This window comes from Typopeltis vanoorti, chromosome 5 (genome assembly GCF_054136105.1).
Source record: "Typopeltis vanoorti isolate ZY-2024b chromosome 5, IOZ_Tvanoo_1.0, whole genome shotgun sequence".
Lineage (NCBI taxonomy): Eukaryota > Metazoa > Arthropoda > Arachnida > Uropygi > Thelyphonidae > Typopeltis > Typopeltis vanoorti.
This window is the reverse complement of record NC_143553.1, coordinates 138,895,604-138,916,494: the sequence shown is the minus strand read 5'-3', so window position 1 is coordinate 138,916,494 and position 20,891 is coordinate 138,895,604. Positions and strand designations below refer to the sequence as shown.

The window sequence follows — 20,891 nt, the reverse complement described above, 5'->3', positions numbered from 1 at the left end:
TCTTCTGTTGATCATGGGGTAGAGCTGTGTGATTACTTTGGATGTCTTCAAGCTTATGTGTTTTATATGATTGGTGAATTGCAGTTTTTTGTCGAGCATCATGCCGAGATATTTGACTTCGCTCTACCATGGAATCTTAACTCCTAGCAGATGTATGTCTTCCTTGGTCTGAAACTTATTTTTAGTGAACAGTATGGCTGAGCTCTTCTGTGGGTTTGCTTGGATCCTCCAGTCCATCAACCATTTCTCCAATGTATGAATACTGCTTTGGAGTCTTCTGATAGCTAGTTTGGGACTGAGAGATGTTGCTAATAATGCAGTATCATCTGCATATAACGCAGTGATTGTTGAACTTGGATTTTGAGGGATATTAGCTATGTAGATAGAAAACACCTGCGAGGATCTTGCATCTGGTTGACACAGTTTCATTTATTTTGACTTGCATCAATCTGTCATTGAGGTATGTGTGAATTATTTTTACTAGATTAGTTGGTATATTGAATATGATGAGCTTGTAGAGAAGACCCTGATGTCACACCTTATCAAAAGCCTTCGCAGCATCTATAAAGACTGCAGCTGTGTGGAGGTTCCAGTTGAAGCCTTTGGTGATGAATTTGAGCAGTCGGTGTATCTGTTGTACAGTGCTATGGTTTTTCTGAATCCGAACTGCTCATTGGGAATAAAACCTAATTTATCCATTGCTGATTGAAGCCTTCTAAGGATGACTTTTTCCGCAACCTTTCCAAGGCTGGACAGAAGACTGAAAGGTCTGTAGCTTTTGGGGAGCTGGGAATTCTTTCCAATCTTTTTGATTGGCGTGATATCCACCATCTTCCTGAGGATGGCATTGATTATATTGACTAGATGCACAATGGCTTTTCTGTGGAGTAGTTTGATTATTTTGTTTGTGATTCCATCTGGACCTGGAGCCTTATTGTTGTTCAAATGGGTTATGATATTTATAACTTCTGCTGGAGAAGTGGGTGTGATTGGTTCTAGGTCATCCTTTTGCTATGTTATGACCTGCTTGACGTGGTGAATCTTGTAGATAAGATTGATGTTCAAATTTTCATAAGAGGGATTACATTGAGTTTCCAAGCTGTCTACCAGACCCTCTGCCTTTTCCTTGTCAGTATGGGCTATTCCCTTCTTAGTCTGAAATGGGGTGATGAGTTGCCTTTTAGTGCAGAGGGTTCTCAAGAATTTGTCCTCTGGGTTTAGCTTTGTTGTTCTTGCAGAGCTCCACGGACTTGTCTATTTAGATTATTCAGAGTTGTTTTATCTTGTGGGGCTCTTGTGTTATGGTATCTCTTTCTGGCTTTGTTTATCAATCTGATTAGATCCAAGATTTCCTCAGGGATCTGACCACTAGGGTGAAAGACTGTAGTTTGGGTGACTGACTTTATTGCTTTTTTTGATCTGACTGGTTAGGTTGTTTACAGCAAGGCCTATCTCCTCTTTATTGTGAATAACAGGGCCTGGGCCAATGTGGTGTGGGAGAATTCTGGAGAGCTTGTCCCAAGATATGAAAGAGTGCGGAGGAGAGAATTGCTCTTGTGTATCGAGTTTAAGCAGAATGGGGTTGTGATTGGAAGAAAGTTCATTTAATGTTTCCAACTGATACTGGTATCTGATTTTTTTGAGGATGACTATGTCATGAGGATGACTTTGTTTTGTTTTGAGGATGACTTTGACTATGTCAAGTACATCTGAGCTTCCAGCTGAGCTGTGATGGGTGGGCTCTGAGGGTCTGGCTATAACAATAGAATTTTGCGTTGAGTAATGGTTTAGAGTACAACCTTTGTCATTGATTGTGGAGCTGTACCAGGCTGTATGCTTGGCATTAAAGTCACCAGCCATGATGATGGAGTCTGTGAAGCCGAGAATGGAGTCCAATTCAGATACCAGTAATGGAATGCTGGGTGGATTGTATACAGCATAGATTTTGATACTACCAGCATTGTTAGTATGAACTTCAATGCCTGTTATCTTTAGGTTCTTGGTTGGTGAATTGGTCAGGACATTGTGGCTTAGGTAGTTTTTAATGTATACAGCTGTACCTCCTCCACTGCTGGTGAGTCTGTCTGTTTTGTACATTATGTAGTTCTGTAATTTGGAGTTATTAGCTGGCCTGAGATGTGTTTCATTTACTAATATTACATCAGGATTGTGTCTGTGAGTGAACTCTTGCAATTCCAGAATTTTGTTACTCAGTCCATTTGCATTCCATGCAGTGATCATGAGAGAGTTGGGCTGGTATTTTCTTTTATTCATTATTGAGGACTGTCAAAATTGAGTGGATACCTTGCAGGAATCTTTTCGTGGAGGATGTCGAAGGATTTGTCATGCTGAATTCTTGTAACATGGTAGCTAGTGAGGCAGTTAATACTGATGTTAGATTAGAGCTTGTTTGTTCATGGGATGGAACAGCCTTAGTTTGTGCAGCCTTGGCATAAGTTTTGTTCATTGCTGCAGCTTGTTTTCTTTCCTGAGTTGTTGAACTGGAGATTATTTGTACAGGGGTGCGACCTGCACGGCTGCCTTGAGCATCGCTGTAGTGTGTTGGAAGGGCAGCTTTTGCTGTCCTGCGGTTCTTTGGGTGAGTAATGCACCCCTTGTAGTTGGCAGGGAGAGGTCCTCCATAATTGGCACATTTAGCTGGCATGGATCTTGGCTTGGTGCATATGATGGTCTGGTGGCCCTCGCCACATTTTAAACACCTGAAATTAGCCTTGCAAAGTTTTTGGGCATGGCCAAACCTTTGGCACTTATGGCACTGCCCAGCTGATGACTTTTTCCTTAGCAGCTCAGTAGAAATTCTGAGGCCACATATATAGTGGTCAGTTCATATATCTTTTTCTGCATCTTGTCAATCTCTACCAGTGGCATTGCTGTTTATCTGACCTGAGCATCCTGCTCACTTTGACTGGGGTCAGGCCCTGATTCATAAGGTCAGAAATGATTTCTTCAGAGGTGACTCTTTCAGTTACCCCATGAAGTACCACCTTGAGATTATTTTCACTGGGTAGAGCAAATGTGTGATAAGGAAGACTTTTGTTATCCATTAGCTTTGTCATTTGTCTGTAGTCAGTGACTGAGGCTGGCTGGATTTTGACTCCTTCATCTTGGTTTTTAGCCCAGGAATATGAGATTTTATGTTACCTAAGGGCTGATGAGACATTGGTCCATTTGTCCTTGTCCCTTAATATAACAGGTAGAACCTTTTCAGTGTTCCTCAGGACGTCTGGTGTTGGTGAGTCTTCATCCATCTGATCCTCTGTAGTTCTACATCTTTTGTTAGAATGCTCCCCCTGTGAGTTGTTTTGACAGGGGGATTTTGGTGACAGAGCAGTAATGAATTCTCCTTGTGATACCTCCTCCTCTCCATCCTGGTCATTAGTTTGAATGTACTGCTTTATAAAATCCGGCCAGTCAGATTCAAGCTTGTCCATTATGAGCTTCATTACCTCTAGGGACTGCTCTTTATTAAGAATCCGGATCTGCTCCTTGATGTTTTCCATATCGGAGCAGGGTCTCCTGCCAGCTGAAATTGTTTGAGAGCAGTATATATAATCCTGCAGGGCTAGGGGCCTGCCAGCAAAAAATCCTGCAGACCAAGGTGGTCTACTAGCAATATTTAGACTTGTAGCATCCTACTAAATGAGGAAAGGAATGTCAGTATCTCACTTGGCCACAGAGTGAAAGCCTACCTCCCTATAATACCTTAAATCCACCACTGGTCCTCATAGTGGATGGGGCCTGCTGGCCATCAGACCTCTTGCATGTTTCATGCAGAGGGGGAGACAGTAGGAATCAAACTGTGTCAGCACCAGTGCAATGCGAGATTCCTGAAAAACCTTGTATGCAATCTAATCAGGCTCAATCTAAAATAATACGTCTATTCTCATCAAAAGTCAAAAGCAGAATCCGACACCAAGGTTGAAGTTATTGGTGAAAGTTTTTTCACTTTGTTATAGATTAAATTAAAGATGCCAAGGAATTATATATTCTTTTTAAATTTAAACAAGAAATAATATATTCTTGTTTAATCCTTTATCCAAGTGTAAGCAAAGTTTGCATGTGAAATCTTCAAAACTAGGTTACTTGTATAAAGTAACCAAGTGAAAAAACACTTTCAACAACTAGCTCTAATCTAGAATATTTTAATAATAAGGTGTTACACTTTTTCACTATTTGTATACAAGAAATATATGACTTCTGCATTACTTCAACCCTGGTATTTCTTCTGGGTCTGGCTCCCACTGATGAGACCTCAATAAAAGTCAAAAACAGTCTGGGTAGTGGTGCATCCCATAATATATAGAATTATACACACCCAAAAGGATGTGCTTTGCATTATGGGATACTAAGGCAATTAATGTGAAGCAGCCTAGTAATGAAGATACTTCACATGCAAACTTTGTTTGCTAACACTTAGATAAATAATTAAACATGAATATAATTTTTTGGCATTTTAATTTAATTTATAACAAAGTGAAAAACTTTCAAATACTAGGAGCTCTATCAATGACAGCTTGGTTTTGTTAATGGTAGATCTTGCTTTGGCTATCTTCTCACTTTCTCTAATACGACAGCAGAGTTGGATAAGGGAAACAAATATACAATGATGCTTCAAGAATTTGCCAAAAACATTTAACAGGATTCTACTTGGGAAGTTGTTGTACAAATTGAAAGAGATAGATGTACAAAATAGGCTTGAGGCATGGATACAAGAGTGACTGGCTGATTGACAGGTATCAGAAAATAATGTATGGATGTGATTAGTCTAAGAGAAGGATGGTAACCAGTAGTAGTGTATCGGTTCTGTACATGGGCCACTGTTGTCATTATATCGAGAACAGCCTAGAAGGTGGTATCCAGTTATCCCAAGTTAGGAGAGTGTGAGTGACAGTAATCAGAATCTGCTGCAAATACTCAATGAAGACAGAGACTTAGAGATTATAGTGGATAAAGAGTCAAAGTTTAGAGACCACATAGCTCATGTGGTTCAAGTCATTACATTAGATAACTGCATTATTCCTCCTTGATGGTATCACCACCCTGTTCCTATGCCAGATATATGAGAAAGGGTTCAGAGAAGAATGACTGAGATGACATTGGGTTTCTGGAATGTCTAGTATAAAGATAGATTTAGAGAAAGCCTTTTGCAGAACCCTGCATATAGGGGCAGTGATATAATTGAGATAAATAAGTTGTTAAGGGATTGTTACCAGATTAATATTGAAAAGATTTTCATAGAATGAAGGGAGACAGGAGTAGAACAAGACACTATTCCTAGAAGATATGGAGGGTATGAACAAGAGAGAGAGAGAGAGAGAGAGAGAGAAGAAGAGGGAGAGTAGGGTTCTTCCATGGAGAGTGGATGGTGAGTGGAATGCATTACCTGACAATGCGGTGAGAACAGAAATAGCAAATATGTTGAAGGCAAAGCACAATGCGAGTTTTGGGTGTGACAATGAATACATCCCCACAATGAATTTTAACTCAAAGTTTTGATGATAATATATTAATGATAGTGACATAATAATAAGTGTGACAAATTCTTGTAACAAAGTTAATTATTAACTTATAAAATAAGAATTAAAAAACAGTGTAGCTATGGCTACAGGTACTCCAGAATTGTTGCAACATACATATCAAGAGCTGAGTCACAGGCTGGAATGTATACCAAGCTATCCATAGAGCTCACAATGATCTTCTTCACTCCAAATAAAAAACTATACTCCAAATTGAAATGGCAGATATTTATAAAAAGAAGACTGATGGTTGAATTAGCTGATATACTTACTGCAAGGAACTTTTTTATTTTGGCATCTAAAATTTCTTCTTTTTTCCATGTGTGTCCCAAAACTTCAGCTTCTCCTATTAAAAATACAAAATGCTAAAGGTAAAAATTAGAAGTGTTATCTTAATACTTTTCAGGAAGTTCCAGTACTATATATATCTACAGCAGTGGAACACAACAGACACAAACAAACACGCGCACACACACACACCTGCACCCACATGTGCACATCCAACTTGTGGGGTATTTATTATTATTAGACACCTGCAGGGAGTCCAAAGGCTCATCGAGGGAGAGTGTGCCAACAGCATCGAATGATTGGTCCCCTTCCAACTCCTAACTGCGCTCAAACTTACTTAACTGAGCCATTAGTAGCAGAGGCTCTACCAATTGACCAAAACCTACAACACACATAGGAGTATATGCATGTTAGTGTAGGAGGTCCATGTCTATGTTTATTAACCTCCCTACCTGCCTGGTGAATGAAATAGTGAGACCAAATTGCACTTTTTATCTATGTTATTCAATAGGTGTTACAGAATCGTATCCAGATTTAGCTGGATGTCTATAGACGTCATGGCGGTTAGGGATTACTTCCCTGCCTTCAAAAAAAAAAAAGTATACTAAATATATAAAATATATGTATATATAACCTATATATATATATATATATATATACAGGTAACCCTCCTATAACGCGGTACTTATACAACCTTATACAACGCTGTTTCGATATAACGCGGTCTACAAATTGTAGTAACCCTTGTTCAACGTGGTACTTATACAACGCGGTCTACAAATTGTAAACAAAATCATAAGTGTGTTACTACACATTGTAGTAACCTTTTATCTTTTCATCTATTTTTCACCGCGCGACTTAAAAATCAAATTTTATCTTGGTTAAATTTGCGTCTGCCCGTATCGCACATGTAGTTATAAGTAGCGAATTTATATTATGGGCAAATACCCTTTAGCACGCATGCACGTCAAATGTTTACCGTATAAAGTGTTTATTGTTGAAAGTTGTTTTCGTTTTCTGCCAGGAAAGCGCATTAAAAATCATAAGTGTGTCAATCTAAAGCTGAGCACTTTATTTGCTGGTGAGTTACATACAATATGTAAAGCTTTTTTATGTGAATTTTTTTTTTTTTTAGTAATGGCCACTTAGAGGGCTTTTGCGACATGGTTGAAAACGAAATTAGTGAATTAATTGATGGGGAAATAGATTTAAATTAAGAGGAACGGGTACAATTAATAGATGACGTCGAACTAAGTGGTGGGGAAAGTTCTGCCGAAGATTCTGATTGTGATGAACCGTTAAAGAATTCAGTTGAAAGAAATTAGCAGAAGGATTGGACTTGGCAAGAAAGTTAAGAAGCTATTTTAAATAATGATCTCTCAATGGAGCGCTCCAGACAATTCACGAGCACTGGAGGCTCGTGGCTTGAAATCGTTGGGTGCTGCAACTTTCGAAATATACATGCACACTGGTACAGTGTATACGTGTTTGGATAAAATATGAAAATTATTGTAAAATTAAAATTAAAAAAAATTAAACATGAAAAAATATTGTTTATTATCGATAAAATTATACAGTTTGATATAATAGTTAATAATAATAATAATAATAATAATAATAATAATAATTCAAAATTACTTAAAAATAAAATATATAATAAAATAAAATAAAAACTCCGGTTTTTCATCCCCCATACAGACAAATCGGCCCTTCAGAACGCACGCAATTTACAGACAAAAAATACTAGTGGTGGTGGGCGGTAGATGGCGTTGATGAAGATGATTAGCAGAAGAGGTTTGGTGTAGCGGTGGAGACAGTTGTATAGTAGGTGTACTCCCGCGATGAGTCTTTGGACTCCATGGAGGTGTCACGAATAATAATAATAATAATATTCTTGTTTTGTTTCATGAGAAAATATTGTTTATTATCGATAAAATTATACAGTTTAGTATAATTCAAAATTATTTAAAAATAAAACCCATTCCTTTAATTGTAATTAATTAAAGGAATGGGTTTTAACAATTTTTGGACATTACAATTAAATCGATTAATTGTAATGTCCAAATATTTAAAGAGACAGAGTAAACACGATAAGCACTACGAACACTCTACTACTGGTGCAAACTGCATATAAACAGTTTGCACCAGTAGTAGAGTGTTCGTAGTGCTTATCGTGTTTACTCTGTCTCTTTAAATATTTGGACATTACAATTAATCGATTTAATTGTAATGTCCAATATTATATTTTATGCGCGACGGATAGTGCCGCATTACGCTAGTAGCTCTCATCTCACTATGACGTGCATATGCTTGCCGCCGTATAACAATATGACTCTGTGGTAAACACAGTGCTGCAAGCGTCCTTCGCCCTCCTAAGTGCTACAAGATGGATTTTTATTATTTTTCAACAGTCAGCAGTCAACAGACGTTAAAGGTCAGCACACTGAAAATCGTGTATGTGGTCCAGGGGACCCTGATTCTAATGAATAAAACATTATTTCCTGCGAGTTCAATCACTACATCAATTTCTGTGTCTCTCGCAAGTTGTTGTTTGAGTTTAATTATTATTATTATTATTATTATTATTATTATCATTGTAATGCGCCACATATCCAGCTGGAATGAGTGATGCGGCTGTCGCTTACACCGTCGAAATGTTATTATTCCATTTTATCTACCTTTAATGTAATTATCCCCTTGTTTTCGGCTCCGCCAGCACCAAAATTTCCCTTATCGGTGACTTTTGGTACTAAATCTTTTTTTTTTTCGCGGAAATCATCTCCCCATGCTTTCAAAAGTCTCAATATAAAATTTGGTCTCATTCCGTTTATTGGTTTTAGCTACAGATGCCTCCAAAGAGGGAAAGTTATTTTATGGCCACCCTCTATAAAGTATTTAGACTCCTTATGGTAATGTGTTTCATAGACTACTCTAAAGCTTTTGTCTATGTTCAGCATGTGAAACTGAGGAAAGTAATGAAAAGAATGGATTTTCCTCAACGTGCTGCCAGGCTGATGTCTAACTTGTACAGAGAGCACAGGCCATGATAAGAACAGGTGTTAGATTAACCGATTGGCTTCAGGTTGAAAATGGAGTTAGGCAAGAATACTTTCTCCCCACTTGTTTAGTGTTATGCTAAGGATATCATGCATATAGCATTGGATGAGCTAAAGACAGGAATTAGAGTAGGTGTTAGATTAATCAGTAATCTGAGATATGCTGATGATACAGTACTCCTCTGTAGCAACAAGGAAGAATTGGGACAAATTCTTGACAAAATTAACAAGATCAGTAAGAACAGAAGACTTTATTTCAATCATTATTAAGACACAGATTATGGTTCTCAAAGGAAATAAAGAGACAGGGAAGCTCCTGAGAAACAAGTGTACCTTAATGGAGAAAGAACTGAGGAAGGTAGCAAGTTGGAGTACTTGGAATTCATGAAGAATTGCTGTTCAGAAGACGTCAGAAGAAGATTAGGAATGGCTAAAACAGTCAGAGACTTGTCTAAAATCTGGACGGATGGATCTATCTCCATAAGAACAAAGTTGAGGATTTTGGATGCAGTTTTTTTTCTAACAGCTACTTATGAATGTGAGATTTGGGATCTAAAGAAATCTGATAGAAAAGGAGAACTACTTTTAAGATGTGGTGTCAGAAAAGGCTGTTTAGGATATCATAGGCTGAAAGGCAGACAAATGGGCGGGTGCTGGAAAGGCTCAATAGAACCTTAAGACTCCTTATGGGTACTGACAGAAGAAAGTTAACATACTTTGTACACATTAAAAGGATTGGAAGGAGGACTTCTCAGAATAGTAACAGAAGGTAAAATTACTGGAAAAGAGGAAGGGGTAGATCCTTAATGAAATGTGTGGATGGTATCTCTGGAGCGACAGATCTTTAGAATTGAAACCGCCAGAGAAACATACATCAATACCAAATGGCAAGATCTGGTGTGGCACATCACCAAGAATCTGAGTGCCCATACGACATCTGTTGGTGTCCAATTAACGGATAGATGGATGGAGATGTCATGACGACAAACATCTGGAAATCTATTAGATTTGCCAAAGACTTGCATCAGCATGGAGTTTGATAGAGTTCAGGGCTCAAGGTAGAATGACATATGGAGATCAACAGTTCTAAGCAGTTAAGTTAATTCTTCCAAAGCACGTTTAATGTAAGGAAATCTAACACGATGGATCACTCCTTCTCCTTTGGAGGCAGATCACAAGGAAACTTTATAACTATCAGCAGCTTTGTTGATATAAGACTCAATGAAGGCTTTAGAAAAGAATTGATATAGCAGTTTTAGTACAGCGCAAATAGTAGGTTCGATGTACAAGTCTTAATGGGATCAGATTACTGAAAGGCTAATGATGTTAAAAAACATGAATCAAGTTCTGTCTGAGTTTTCTTTCTAAAAAAGAAGAAGTAAAGGTTTCCATTTGGCTGACAAAGAAGAATGTCTAAAAAGGTAAATAGATGGCCTGCTTTAAGTCTGAACCGAACGCAATGGCAAACCCTGTTAAGAGGGTAAGCTTTATCCTTTACTTCTCGGTTTTAAGAACCTTGATTAAGAGTCTGGAAGTTATTGAAAAAGCTGAGAAATGGACGAAAGAGTACTGTAAAAGGAATCAGAGATAATAAAGGTGACATGAAAACTGGAGAAAAAGATTTCCTTGATGTATGAAGTAATTACTTCGAAAAAATTGCTAAATGAAACAATCGGTGACAGCACAGTGGCATAAAACACTCAATAGGCACTTGAAGTAGAAAAAGCCATCAAAAGCCTGAAATGTGGAAAGGCAGCTGGATTACATGATATTCGACCAGAAATGCTCCAGTATGGAGATATAAAAGTCTTACAGTGGCCGCACTGCATAGTTCAGAAGGCCTGGAGAGAGGGACAAATTTCACATTATTTGAGTAGAGCTCTCATAGTACCCACATATAAAAAGGGAAATAAATCTGAACGTGAGAATTACAGAGGTATTTCTCTACCGAGTGTTTCTGGTAAGATTTATGCAAGTATACTTGAGAAAAACTGTTGAGAAGGATTGTGGAAGGGAAGATTGGTGAAGAGCAAGCTGGATTCAGGCCAAATAGAGGGTATCAGGATCAGATTTTCACTTTATGATATATAGTTGAGAAATATTGAGAATATAACAAAGATCTGTACTTAAGTTTTGTAGATCTGGAAAAGGCATGTGAAAATGTGCCAAGAGAGAAGCTATTCAAAGCGCTACAGTTGTATGGTGTCAATGGGGCATTATGTTAAGCAACACTTTGTCTTCATTTGAGTTGTAAGTCAGCAGTTAGAATTGAAAGGAGTATAGGAAGATGATTTAATATTTAAAATATAATGTCAGACAAGTATATACATTATCCCCTCCGTTATTCATTATCTATATGGATCACATTATGAAGGAAAGTGGTATTAAACCTGATATCAAAATTGGAAATTTTAATCGCAGCTCTTTACTTTATGCAGACGATGTTATACTCCTAAATAAATCCATTTCAAGTCTGCAAGGTTCTCTGACATATGAAATTTGGTATGAAAATCAGCAATAGCAAGACAATAATAAGTTAATGCCTTTTTATTCTCTTATAGAGAGTAGGCGAGACCTTTGAACCCTACTAGCTTTTGGAGACTGAGTGGGTAGTTCAGTTTCAGTGGCGGCCAGTGAAAATTTTAAGTGGGGGGTGCTGCATATACAAATAAAAAAAATTCTTTTTTTCCTAATCAGTAACCAATTTATTGATAAATAAATTTACATATTAAAAAATTGCTTTATTAAAAATATTTCACCTTCACCACGAACAACCACTAATAAAAGTTTCGTATCTCACAGAAATAACGCCCGAATGCATACAATTTATCTGTAAGCGACACTGCCCAAACGAACAGTGTTGGAATCACTTGTAACGTGCAATGACAAGCGTAAACGAATATCGGCAAGTCTAGCTGCAATTGGCGCGATAATTCTGACACTGCATTAGACCACAGTGCATTTGTTTCGTGTAACGATAATTGAAAAAATATAATTCGTTTCATATTTTCAACAGTGAGAAACTCGTCATAATTCAGCCTTGTATCTATAATAAATAAATAATTATATGTTATTTTAACAAACTAAAATAAGATTTACAAAAAATAGTTCACCACGAACACGCACCAGTAATAAAAGTTTCGTATCTCACAGAAATAACGCGCGCAAGCATACGATACACTGCCCAAACGATCAGTGTCGGAATCAGTGGTAACGTTCAATGAGAATTGCAAACGAATATCGGCGAGTGCAGCTGCATTTGGCCGAATGTGATAATTCCGAAGCCGCGTTAGATCACAGTGCATTTGTGTCGTACTCTAAAGCGTTAATCGAACAATTCCAATTATTAACTATTCAATCAATGTCAAAACATAAGCTGTAGCCTTTAACATGTTGTATTGTATTTACATAATGTTGTAAACATTGTTATTATTTATAAACACATACAAAATTTAATTTTTTCATTTTTTTCTTTGGGGTGCTGGCAGTATCGCAGTGCTTATGTACAAGCCGCCACTGATCAATTTCCACCGGTAGCCAATCAGAGATAGTTGGCCCATGTCTATCACTAATTATAGGCAGCCACCAGTGAAGACACTGGCAAACAAATTCTGCCATCTCTTTGGTTCCTAACTCTAACTGGATATGTTACCGTCTGAAAGAATGTGGGTTCTACGGTCGATTTTCTTCAGTTTACGGGATGAAAAACCCGAGTTTCCGGGAGAAAAAACCCGGCTGCCTGTGCCAGAAATCGACTAACGCGGGAACCGGTCGAAGAAAGGGTTAGAAAAAGTTCCTCCACTCGGCAACTAGACTCGAACTGTAAATCTATCTTCGCCCAGCTTAGTGCAGAGGATCACTTCCACTGAGCTACACAGACCTCGATAGTAAGGCAAAATAGGCAGAAGCATTGAAAATATCAAGTGTATTCTGAATGGAGAACCTATAGAACAAGAAAAACATTTCAGCTTCCCAGGCACAATTTTCAGTGAAGATCGTAAATTAAATCCGGAAATAGACAACAGAAACGACAAAGCTGGTATGGTAGGAAGTCAACTGAATAAATTTATATGGAATAAAAGAGAAATTAGTCAAAGCACTAAATTAGCTGTATACAAGACAGTGTTCAAACCAGTTTTAACTTATGGATCTGAGAGCTGGGTCAGAAGTAAAACACTTGTCCAAAGGCTAGAGACCACAGATATGAGAGTCCTGAGAAAGATTAGGGGGAGTGAATAGATGGCATCAATGGCAATATGATATTATAAACGAGGATATTATGAAAGAACTTAACATTGTGAGCATCCAGGAATGTGTTGTTAGCAGATCTAAACTCAGGTGATATGGTCACTTAACCAGAATGGGGGAGGAAAGATTAGCAAAACAAGTGTTCTCTTCCAGGTTAGCAGGAAAAGACCTAGAGGAAGACCAAGGTATAGGTGGATTGATACAGTAAAAAGTGCGTTGAAGATAGAAATATAAGACCTGACAATGTTGGAGTCTTGACAGGTAACAGATTGATTTGGAGGAAAATTGTAGATAGAAAATTAGTCATGATGTACGTTTTTCATATAGTACTATCATATCCTGTACAACCCTAAAAGATACATGTCAGGAATTTGATGATAATGATCAAGAGTCTTAAAAAGATTCGCAGCATTAAGACGCCTGTATATTTAACTCATTCATTTTGCTCTACCGATAAAGATGTTTCTGAATGAATAGAGAAAAATTGCTTATATCTATTGGTCTTGGTGTGGAACTCTGTTAAGGTTTTTCATTTTCTGTGCTCTTCAAGGGATTAACTTTAACACGCTCTGGAATCTAACTAATTCCGTGCGAGTGTGGAGTTTCATAATTTTGCCAAACTGGTAGATCAGCAACTGTTCAATGCTTCTCTTCCGGCGCCCCATTGACCAACTCTCATGCACTGCTACCATCTTTCCTTTTCAGCTGAAACAACCCTTCTAGGTAGTGATCCTTTCAGAAATGCACATTTTTGAGGAAGTATGTGTGCATCATTATGGAATCTTTAAGCAATTGTTTATAGGATTAAAATATAAATTTTAATTATATTTTAAAATATAATTTTAAAATTATATTTTATATTATATTATATTAAATATTATATTAAATATTATATTATATTCTTAATTTTTTGTCGTAAATGCTATTACAATATAAAAATTGCAAAATGTATTTAGTTTCTAAAAAAATAATTGTAAGCAAGAAATATATAGTAATTTCTGGGTTGTCGGGGCTATCTTATATAAGGCTATTATATGAGTAGGTGCTATTATTACTATTACTGTTATAATACTGCTGGCCTGGTTGATCGAATCCCCAACGGGTTAAGGATTTGAATCACAAAAATCCACGCCAGCATGGATTTTTGTGATTCTCTTTAGGTAGAAGATGCATTTCATCACCCAGTGTGAGACCACATCCCCGCTTATTGGAGGCCTGAAATGGCTTGAAAAAGTTTCATATTTTGTCTTTAGAGCAGGATTTCTGTACTATGAAAGAATAAATAAAACTTACAATGTAAAAAAAATCAGCTGACACCTTTTTTATTCCCATATATATAGGGAGTAGGCGAGGCCGTTTTTATCCCTATCTAACTTTTGGAGACTGAGTGGGCAGTTCAATCTCCACTGGTACCAATCAGAGATAGATGGCCCAAGGCTATCACTAATTAAGAGGCAAGCAGTGAAGAGTGACGGCTCAACAAGTGCCGCCATCTCGTGGTCCCTAACCCTAACACTCGTATTTAATGTCTGAATTAATGTGGGTTCTACGGTCGATTTTCTTGAGTTTCCGGGAGAAAAACCCGCTTGCCGTGCCAGAGATCGACTAACTCGGGAACCGGTCGAAAAAAGGCTTAGAAAAATTTCCTCTAGTCGCCGACTAGACTCGAAATCAAGTCTTCCTTCGTGCGGCCAAGCGCCATGGTGTGCAAAAATATCTAATATCTATAAAATCTTTATAAAAAAACTGTTATTCTAAATGTTATTCTCAATATCTGAAATAATATATATATATATATAATCAGAGATAGCTGGCCCAAGGCTATCTCTGATCCCTAACTCTAACACAATATATTTAATATCTGAAATAATGTGGGTTCTACGGTCGATTTTCTTCAGTTTATGGGACGAAAATCCCACTTGTCCTTGCCAGAGATCGACTAATTCGGGAACCGGTCGAAAAAAGGCTTATAAAAATTTCTCATAGTCGCCAACTAGATTCGAAAGCAAATCTTTCTGCGTGCACTCAAGTGCTGTGGTATGCAAACGTGACATCCACTGAGCTACACAGGCTCCTCAATTTGCCAAATGTACTATAGGTTTATTAATAACCTGTCGTGGGTGGGAACCATATATAAAAAAAAAGAGTATGGAATACGTTTTCTAATAAATACTAAAATATTTCAGATTTGAAGCTTCGATAACGTCCGTACGAATTAGAGACACTGGAAGAAAATACTTAAGCCGAAGTCAAAAACTAAAAATCAGCAAATCAAACCCCCTCAAAAAAAAAAAAAAAAAAGAGAAAATAATGTACTCACTGATCAAGTATTTGTGCAGAAGAGAAGCCCGGATACCTATTTATGACCTGAGTAATGAAGAGGGTATGGGATCCATGGAAAAAAGCGTTGCCCTTATGTCCTTAAGACAGTGTTTCTCAAACTTGATATCTACATGCCCCTTCTTAAATTTTCATTATTACCAAGTATCCCCTTATCAAATAAATGTTTTCATTATTACCAAGTACCCCCTTATCAAATAATAAATAAGCGAAGTATATTTCATTGTAAATGTCTATTTTTATTTAAATTTATATGTAAGTAGATATGGAGTTTGAGTTGAAATACTAATTCTCTTCAACCGAATTCCATAATATCTGAAACACATTCACTATATATGTGTATATTTCTTAGTTTTAACACGTTCACGAAGGAGTGGTATCAAGCAAAACCATATGTTGCACCGGCAACATAAGGTTTTGCTTGAGTCTGTACAGCAGTTTCTGTTGGAGAGGAGATGTGATTCATTAGTTAGTGCCTTTTTATCCCAGTTGTCTCTAATTGCGCTATTCGTTGAGAAATATAATGATTCCATGCGTTAATGATGCATAGCCGGAAATTGCCATGTATCACCTGAAGACCTTTCGAGTATCCCCAAGGGTATGCGTACCACATTTTGAGAAACATTGCCTTAAGACATAAGGCTTATGACTAATCGTTAAGAGCCTTATGGATCATTTAGAAGATAGGTAATGATCCTTTCATATATGATCCTTTCAGATAAATGCCTTGGTCAATTTAGCCTGAAATAGGTATATAATTTAGTGAAACAGATACAGGACAAATAGATATTACAAAAACACATTCAGATCACGAGCAACTGAAAGTTTCAGATGATAGGGCATGACGTCCCCGAATTACATTAGTCAAAATATAAGAGAATATTTAGTGCAAAAGGGGCCACCAAAAAGAAAGGAAGACTTTCTTAAAAATAATATTGGACCACATTTGAATTGCTCAGAAATTTGTCTTTAAAATATATTATATATTTGTAAAGTATCTTCTTTTCTATGTTATTCTAAATATTATTAGATACTTTTTTTTATAATAAATCTATGGTACATCAGATTATATATTTTGAAATGAAATTTTTCTTAGTGAGTCCCCATACTGTCATATTGCCTAGGGTCCACACTTGCTAGACTGGGTCTGTGCCTTGCTCACATCTAGAATATTTAATATTCTAGATGTCAGTTGTAATGTTTCAATCATCACTGGCCCTCTAGGAATAAAATCTGCTTTGCCAGAATGAAATACCACTATTCGATAAATACCTGTACCATCTACAATATTCATTCGACTACTACCTGTTCCATTTTGCAACGTCATTTTTTCACAGTCATTCCTCCTGCTGTTGGCCACATAAGGAGAGAACTCCTTAGGATATCTCATGAATATTAATGCCATAGCTCTGCTCTTAGTAGTGGATTTTAATAAAATTTGGAATTTTAAATGAACCCTAAAAATTATTGTAGTTTAATTTTAGTTTCAATCAGACCATTTGTTATTGGTAAAATGATTTGAATCTGATATTAATAATCTCGGTCTGGAAGATTATCTGCGATGATGATCTTTTATTCTTATTATGATAATTTTTATTATTTTTAACTCTTTTCTGTGGAACAGCCTTTCTCATGAAATATTCGTCAGGACTACATCCAAGATCTTCAAAACGAATATCAACAAATGCTTTGCCCTTGATTCCTGACCTCAGATGTCGTTTATTTTCCATAGGCCCTGCAGCCTCGCGTGTGTGGAATTGATGTAAAATAAAAATAAATAAATAAGTTAACGCCTTTTATTCCATTATTATAGGTGAGGCCTTTAAGCAGTATCTAGCTTTCTGGAGACTGAGTGGGCAGTTCAATCTCCCTCGGTAGCCAATCAGAGATAGCTCGCCCACCGATTATAGGCGCACCGATGAAGAGACGAGCAAACAAGTGCTGCCATCTCTTGGTACCTAACCTTAACAGGATATGTTACTGTCTAAAATAATGTAGTTTCTACAGTCGATTTTCTTGAGTTTACAGGATGAAAAAAAACCGAGTTTCTGGGAGAAAAAATCGGCTTGTCCATGCCAGAGAATGACTAACTCGGGAACCAGTCGAAGAAAGGCTTAGAAAAAGTTTTCCAATCGTCGACTAAACTCGAAGTCTATCTTCGTGCGGCCAAGCGTAAAGACCACTTACACTGAGCTACACAAACCTTCTTGATGAAAAATATTAATGGCAAATAAAACATAAGAAAGATATGTGTGCCATATATGTGCCAATATATAAGTAAATAATTTGATAATCATAAAGAACGCAGGTTTCATGATTGCATTCTAATACAAGGACACTAATCATTCAAAACAATCAATCCTAGTCCTGATTTTACTTATTTATTTATTTAATGTGAAACACACCTATGAAAATCTATTAGTGTATATTACGGCGGTGCCAAGTTTCCGATGCACCAAAGTCACATAGGGCGGTTTTCAAATGTTCTTCAGCTGCAAGATATTTTCTTTAAAAAATTTGAACTTTTCTGTCATTGCCACACATAGGTTTCTCACCCTTAACAGTTAGCACAAAGCTTTTCTTCCATTCCTGTTCAAACACTCTTTTTTTTCTACATACTTCTGTTTCTTACCCTTGTTTTGTTCGAACATTTTAAACAACTAACTGTGTTATAGGACTTTCACTTCTAATGCTAGTTGTTTAAAATGTTGTCCGAACCAATTTTAAAAACAAAATTACTCGTTATAATGCAAGATCCCCAGGGTGAATTGTGGGATACTGCTGGATATTGGTGAGTGGCGACTGGTGTTAATTATATTATCCCGTTGGCGGCTATCACGCAGAACAAAATGTCCTAAGCAAGATTTATTATATTGTCAACTCCATTTTTTTTAATATTCGTTTATATTATGCTGGAAAAATTCTACTCATTTATATGTATTATATTTTATGTATGTTAGTATATGCATTGATATGTTTGTTAAAAATAGTATATATGTCTCATGAATTTTTGTCTTTTATGATAAACACAATAAAATCCAAAATTGCCACGATTTTCCCACTGTTTGTATATTACATTAGTAGTACCGCTTGTCAGGGCCCCCTGAGAGAAATTTTATCAGGGGGCTACAAAATTCCTTTTGGGTCCCCTTGCCTTCTCCATTAGCCATTCTCTTTATGGCTCCCAGGCCCAGCAGGTATGATGGATCCCATGCACCCCCCTCCCCTCAGAGGCCATGCCAATGGTATGAGTTATATAATCCAGATACTGGAAGTAATTATGGAAAATTTTCAATCGTCCAACAAGCCAGGAGGTGATTCGCACTAGATGATGAAATCATCTCCCTTCTAAAAACATTCACAGAATATCCATGCCGCCGATGGGATTCAAATCCGTGGCCCGTTGTTTGGAGAGGAGATATCCTAACCAATCGGTTCCCAATCGGTGGTACGCATACCCCGGGGGCACGTGCAGGGCCGTCAGGGGTACACAAAAAATAATCAGTCATAGCTGAAAAACAAGAAAAGTAAACAAAATGCAAAACATTAGTTATGAAACAATAAATTTCCGTATTTAAAAACACCTATTTTAAAAACAAAGGGTACAATTTATAGAAATGGGTTTGAAAGGTTGGGAACCACTGCTCTAACTAATCGGCGCACAACTGTACAAATGTGTACTGTAGGCATAAATTTCCGAATTTCGTCATTAAAATAGTGCAGTTATGGCAAAAGAAAATAAAAGAAACGAAATGAGAAGGAGAAAATGTAAAAATCGAAGAGAAAAAGACAAAACTGTAAAAAAAAAAGGAAAAAAAAGGAATTAATTATTATGAGCTTTTTCTTGACCACTAGTATTAATAAATTAAAGACTTATTTCTGTATATTAGTCAAGTAAATAACAGTTTAATATCCTACGTTTTACTGACTAATATCTGTCAGCATTTTCAAAGGATACACTGGTAAGCAATAGAAAGTAACAAAAACTAGGAAACTAACCGACAATTCTAAAAATTATATAAAGTTATCACTGTGCGTGATAACAATACAACATGATACAATACGCGTGTCGCAAGTAAAACGTTTTATTTGTTGAGATATTTATTGTAATTTTCATGAAAATTCCTTTCTTTTTGGTTAAATGATCTGATTAGAGTTTTCCATATATCTGGTAGGATTAGGCCTTGATTCTTATTTAAGTTACCTGTTGAGGCAACTGTAGCAGCTTCTTTGAATGTTCTGGAATGGTAGTTCTCTTCTATGTAGGGTATATGACTCATATCCCATTCTATATTATGGTTAGTAGAGGCAACGTGGAAAGAAAGGCCTGATATATCTTGTCTGTTATTCCTTACATAGCCTATGTGTTCTTTCTTTCTTGTTTCAAAACTTCTAGATGTCTGTTCGATGTAATTGATACTGCATGAACAGGGTATGCTATAAACTCCAGAGTATTTGTAGAAAGTATGGCTATCTTTTGGTGATCTTATAAACTTTTAAATGGTCTCAATAGGCTTGAAGGTTACTCAGATATTATATGGTTTTAGAAGAAGAGCTAACTGTTTCAAAACTTCTAGATGTCTGTTCGATGTAATTGATACTGCATGAACAGGGTATGCTATAAACTCCAGAGTATTCGAAGAAAGGATGGCTATCTTTCGGTGATCTTATAAACTTTTGAATGGTCTCAATAGGTTTGAAGGTTACTCTGATATTATATGGTTTTAGAAGAAGAGCTAATTTTTTTGATATGGTACTAACAAATGGAATTGTTATAGAGTTGATGTATTGGGTTTCAGCTCGTTGTCTTTGCGGTATGTCATTATTAAAAAGAATCTTGTTGATGATTCTTGTAGGGTAGCCATTTAGGGATAGATCTCTGGATATTTTCATTAATTCTTCTTGTAAGTCGCCAGGGACTGTGGTACAAATGAATAGCTCTCTTTTTTGAGCACATGGATAATGCTGTGTTTAAGGGATATGTGGTGAGACGAGACGAAATGGAGGTAGCATCCAGTGTTAGCAGGTTTTCTATATACCGACAGGTTGATGCTATTGTCAGTTTTTTTCTTAATAAGTACGTCTAGGAATGGAAGTTTATTATATTTTTCTTTATCTATCCTGTCTACTGCACTTTTGTTGGAACGTCCTACCTAACTGACTGTTCCATTTTTGTTGGTTTGTTAATCTTATCTTTACCTCTTTAAATTTCGTTTTTATTCATTAGTTGTTGATTGATGCTCATCTGAATACAAAGAAATTTATATTATACTGCGCCACCCTATATTCAGGTTAGTCTAAATAATATAGAGGAATCAATCATCAACTATACTTATATTATCAGTTTATCTTCAGGCCAAGGTTATTAATAATTTTAAGGCTTCTGCAAAGGTCCAAATAATTTTATGAGTGGTGCAATGAA

The 20,891-nt window shown here is 36.7% G+C and overlaps 1 protein-coding gene across 1 annotated transcript in view; it reads right to left on the bottom strand.

Moving 5' to 3' along the window:
* The window catches only part of LOC150106868 (regulating synaptic membrane exocytosis protein 2-like), an 828,152-nt gene that overhangs the window by 655,312 nt on the left and 151,949 nt on the right, over positions 1 to 20,891 (bottom strand). Inside the window, exon 4 of the mRNA XM_090393494.1 lies at positions 5,810 to 5,883. Within this exon, the coding sequence (XP_090249620.1) occupies positions 5,810 to 5,883 (74 nt within the window). The remainder of the gene's footprint in view (positions 1 to 5,809; positions 5,884 to 20,891) is intronic.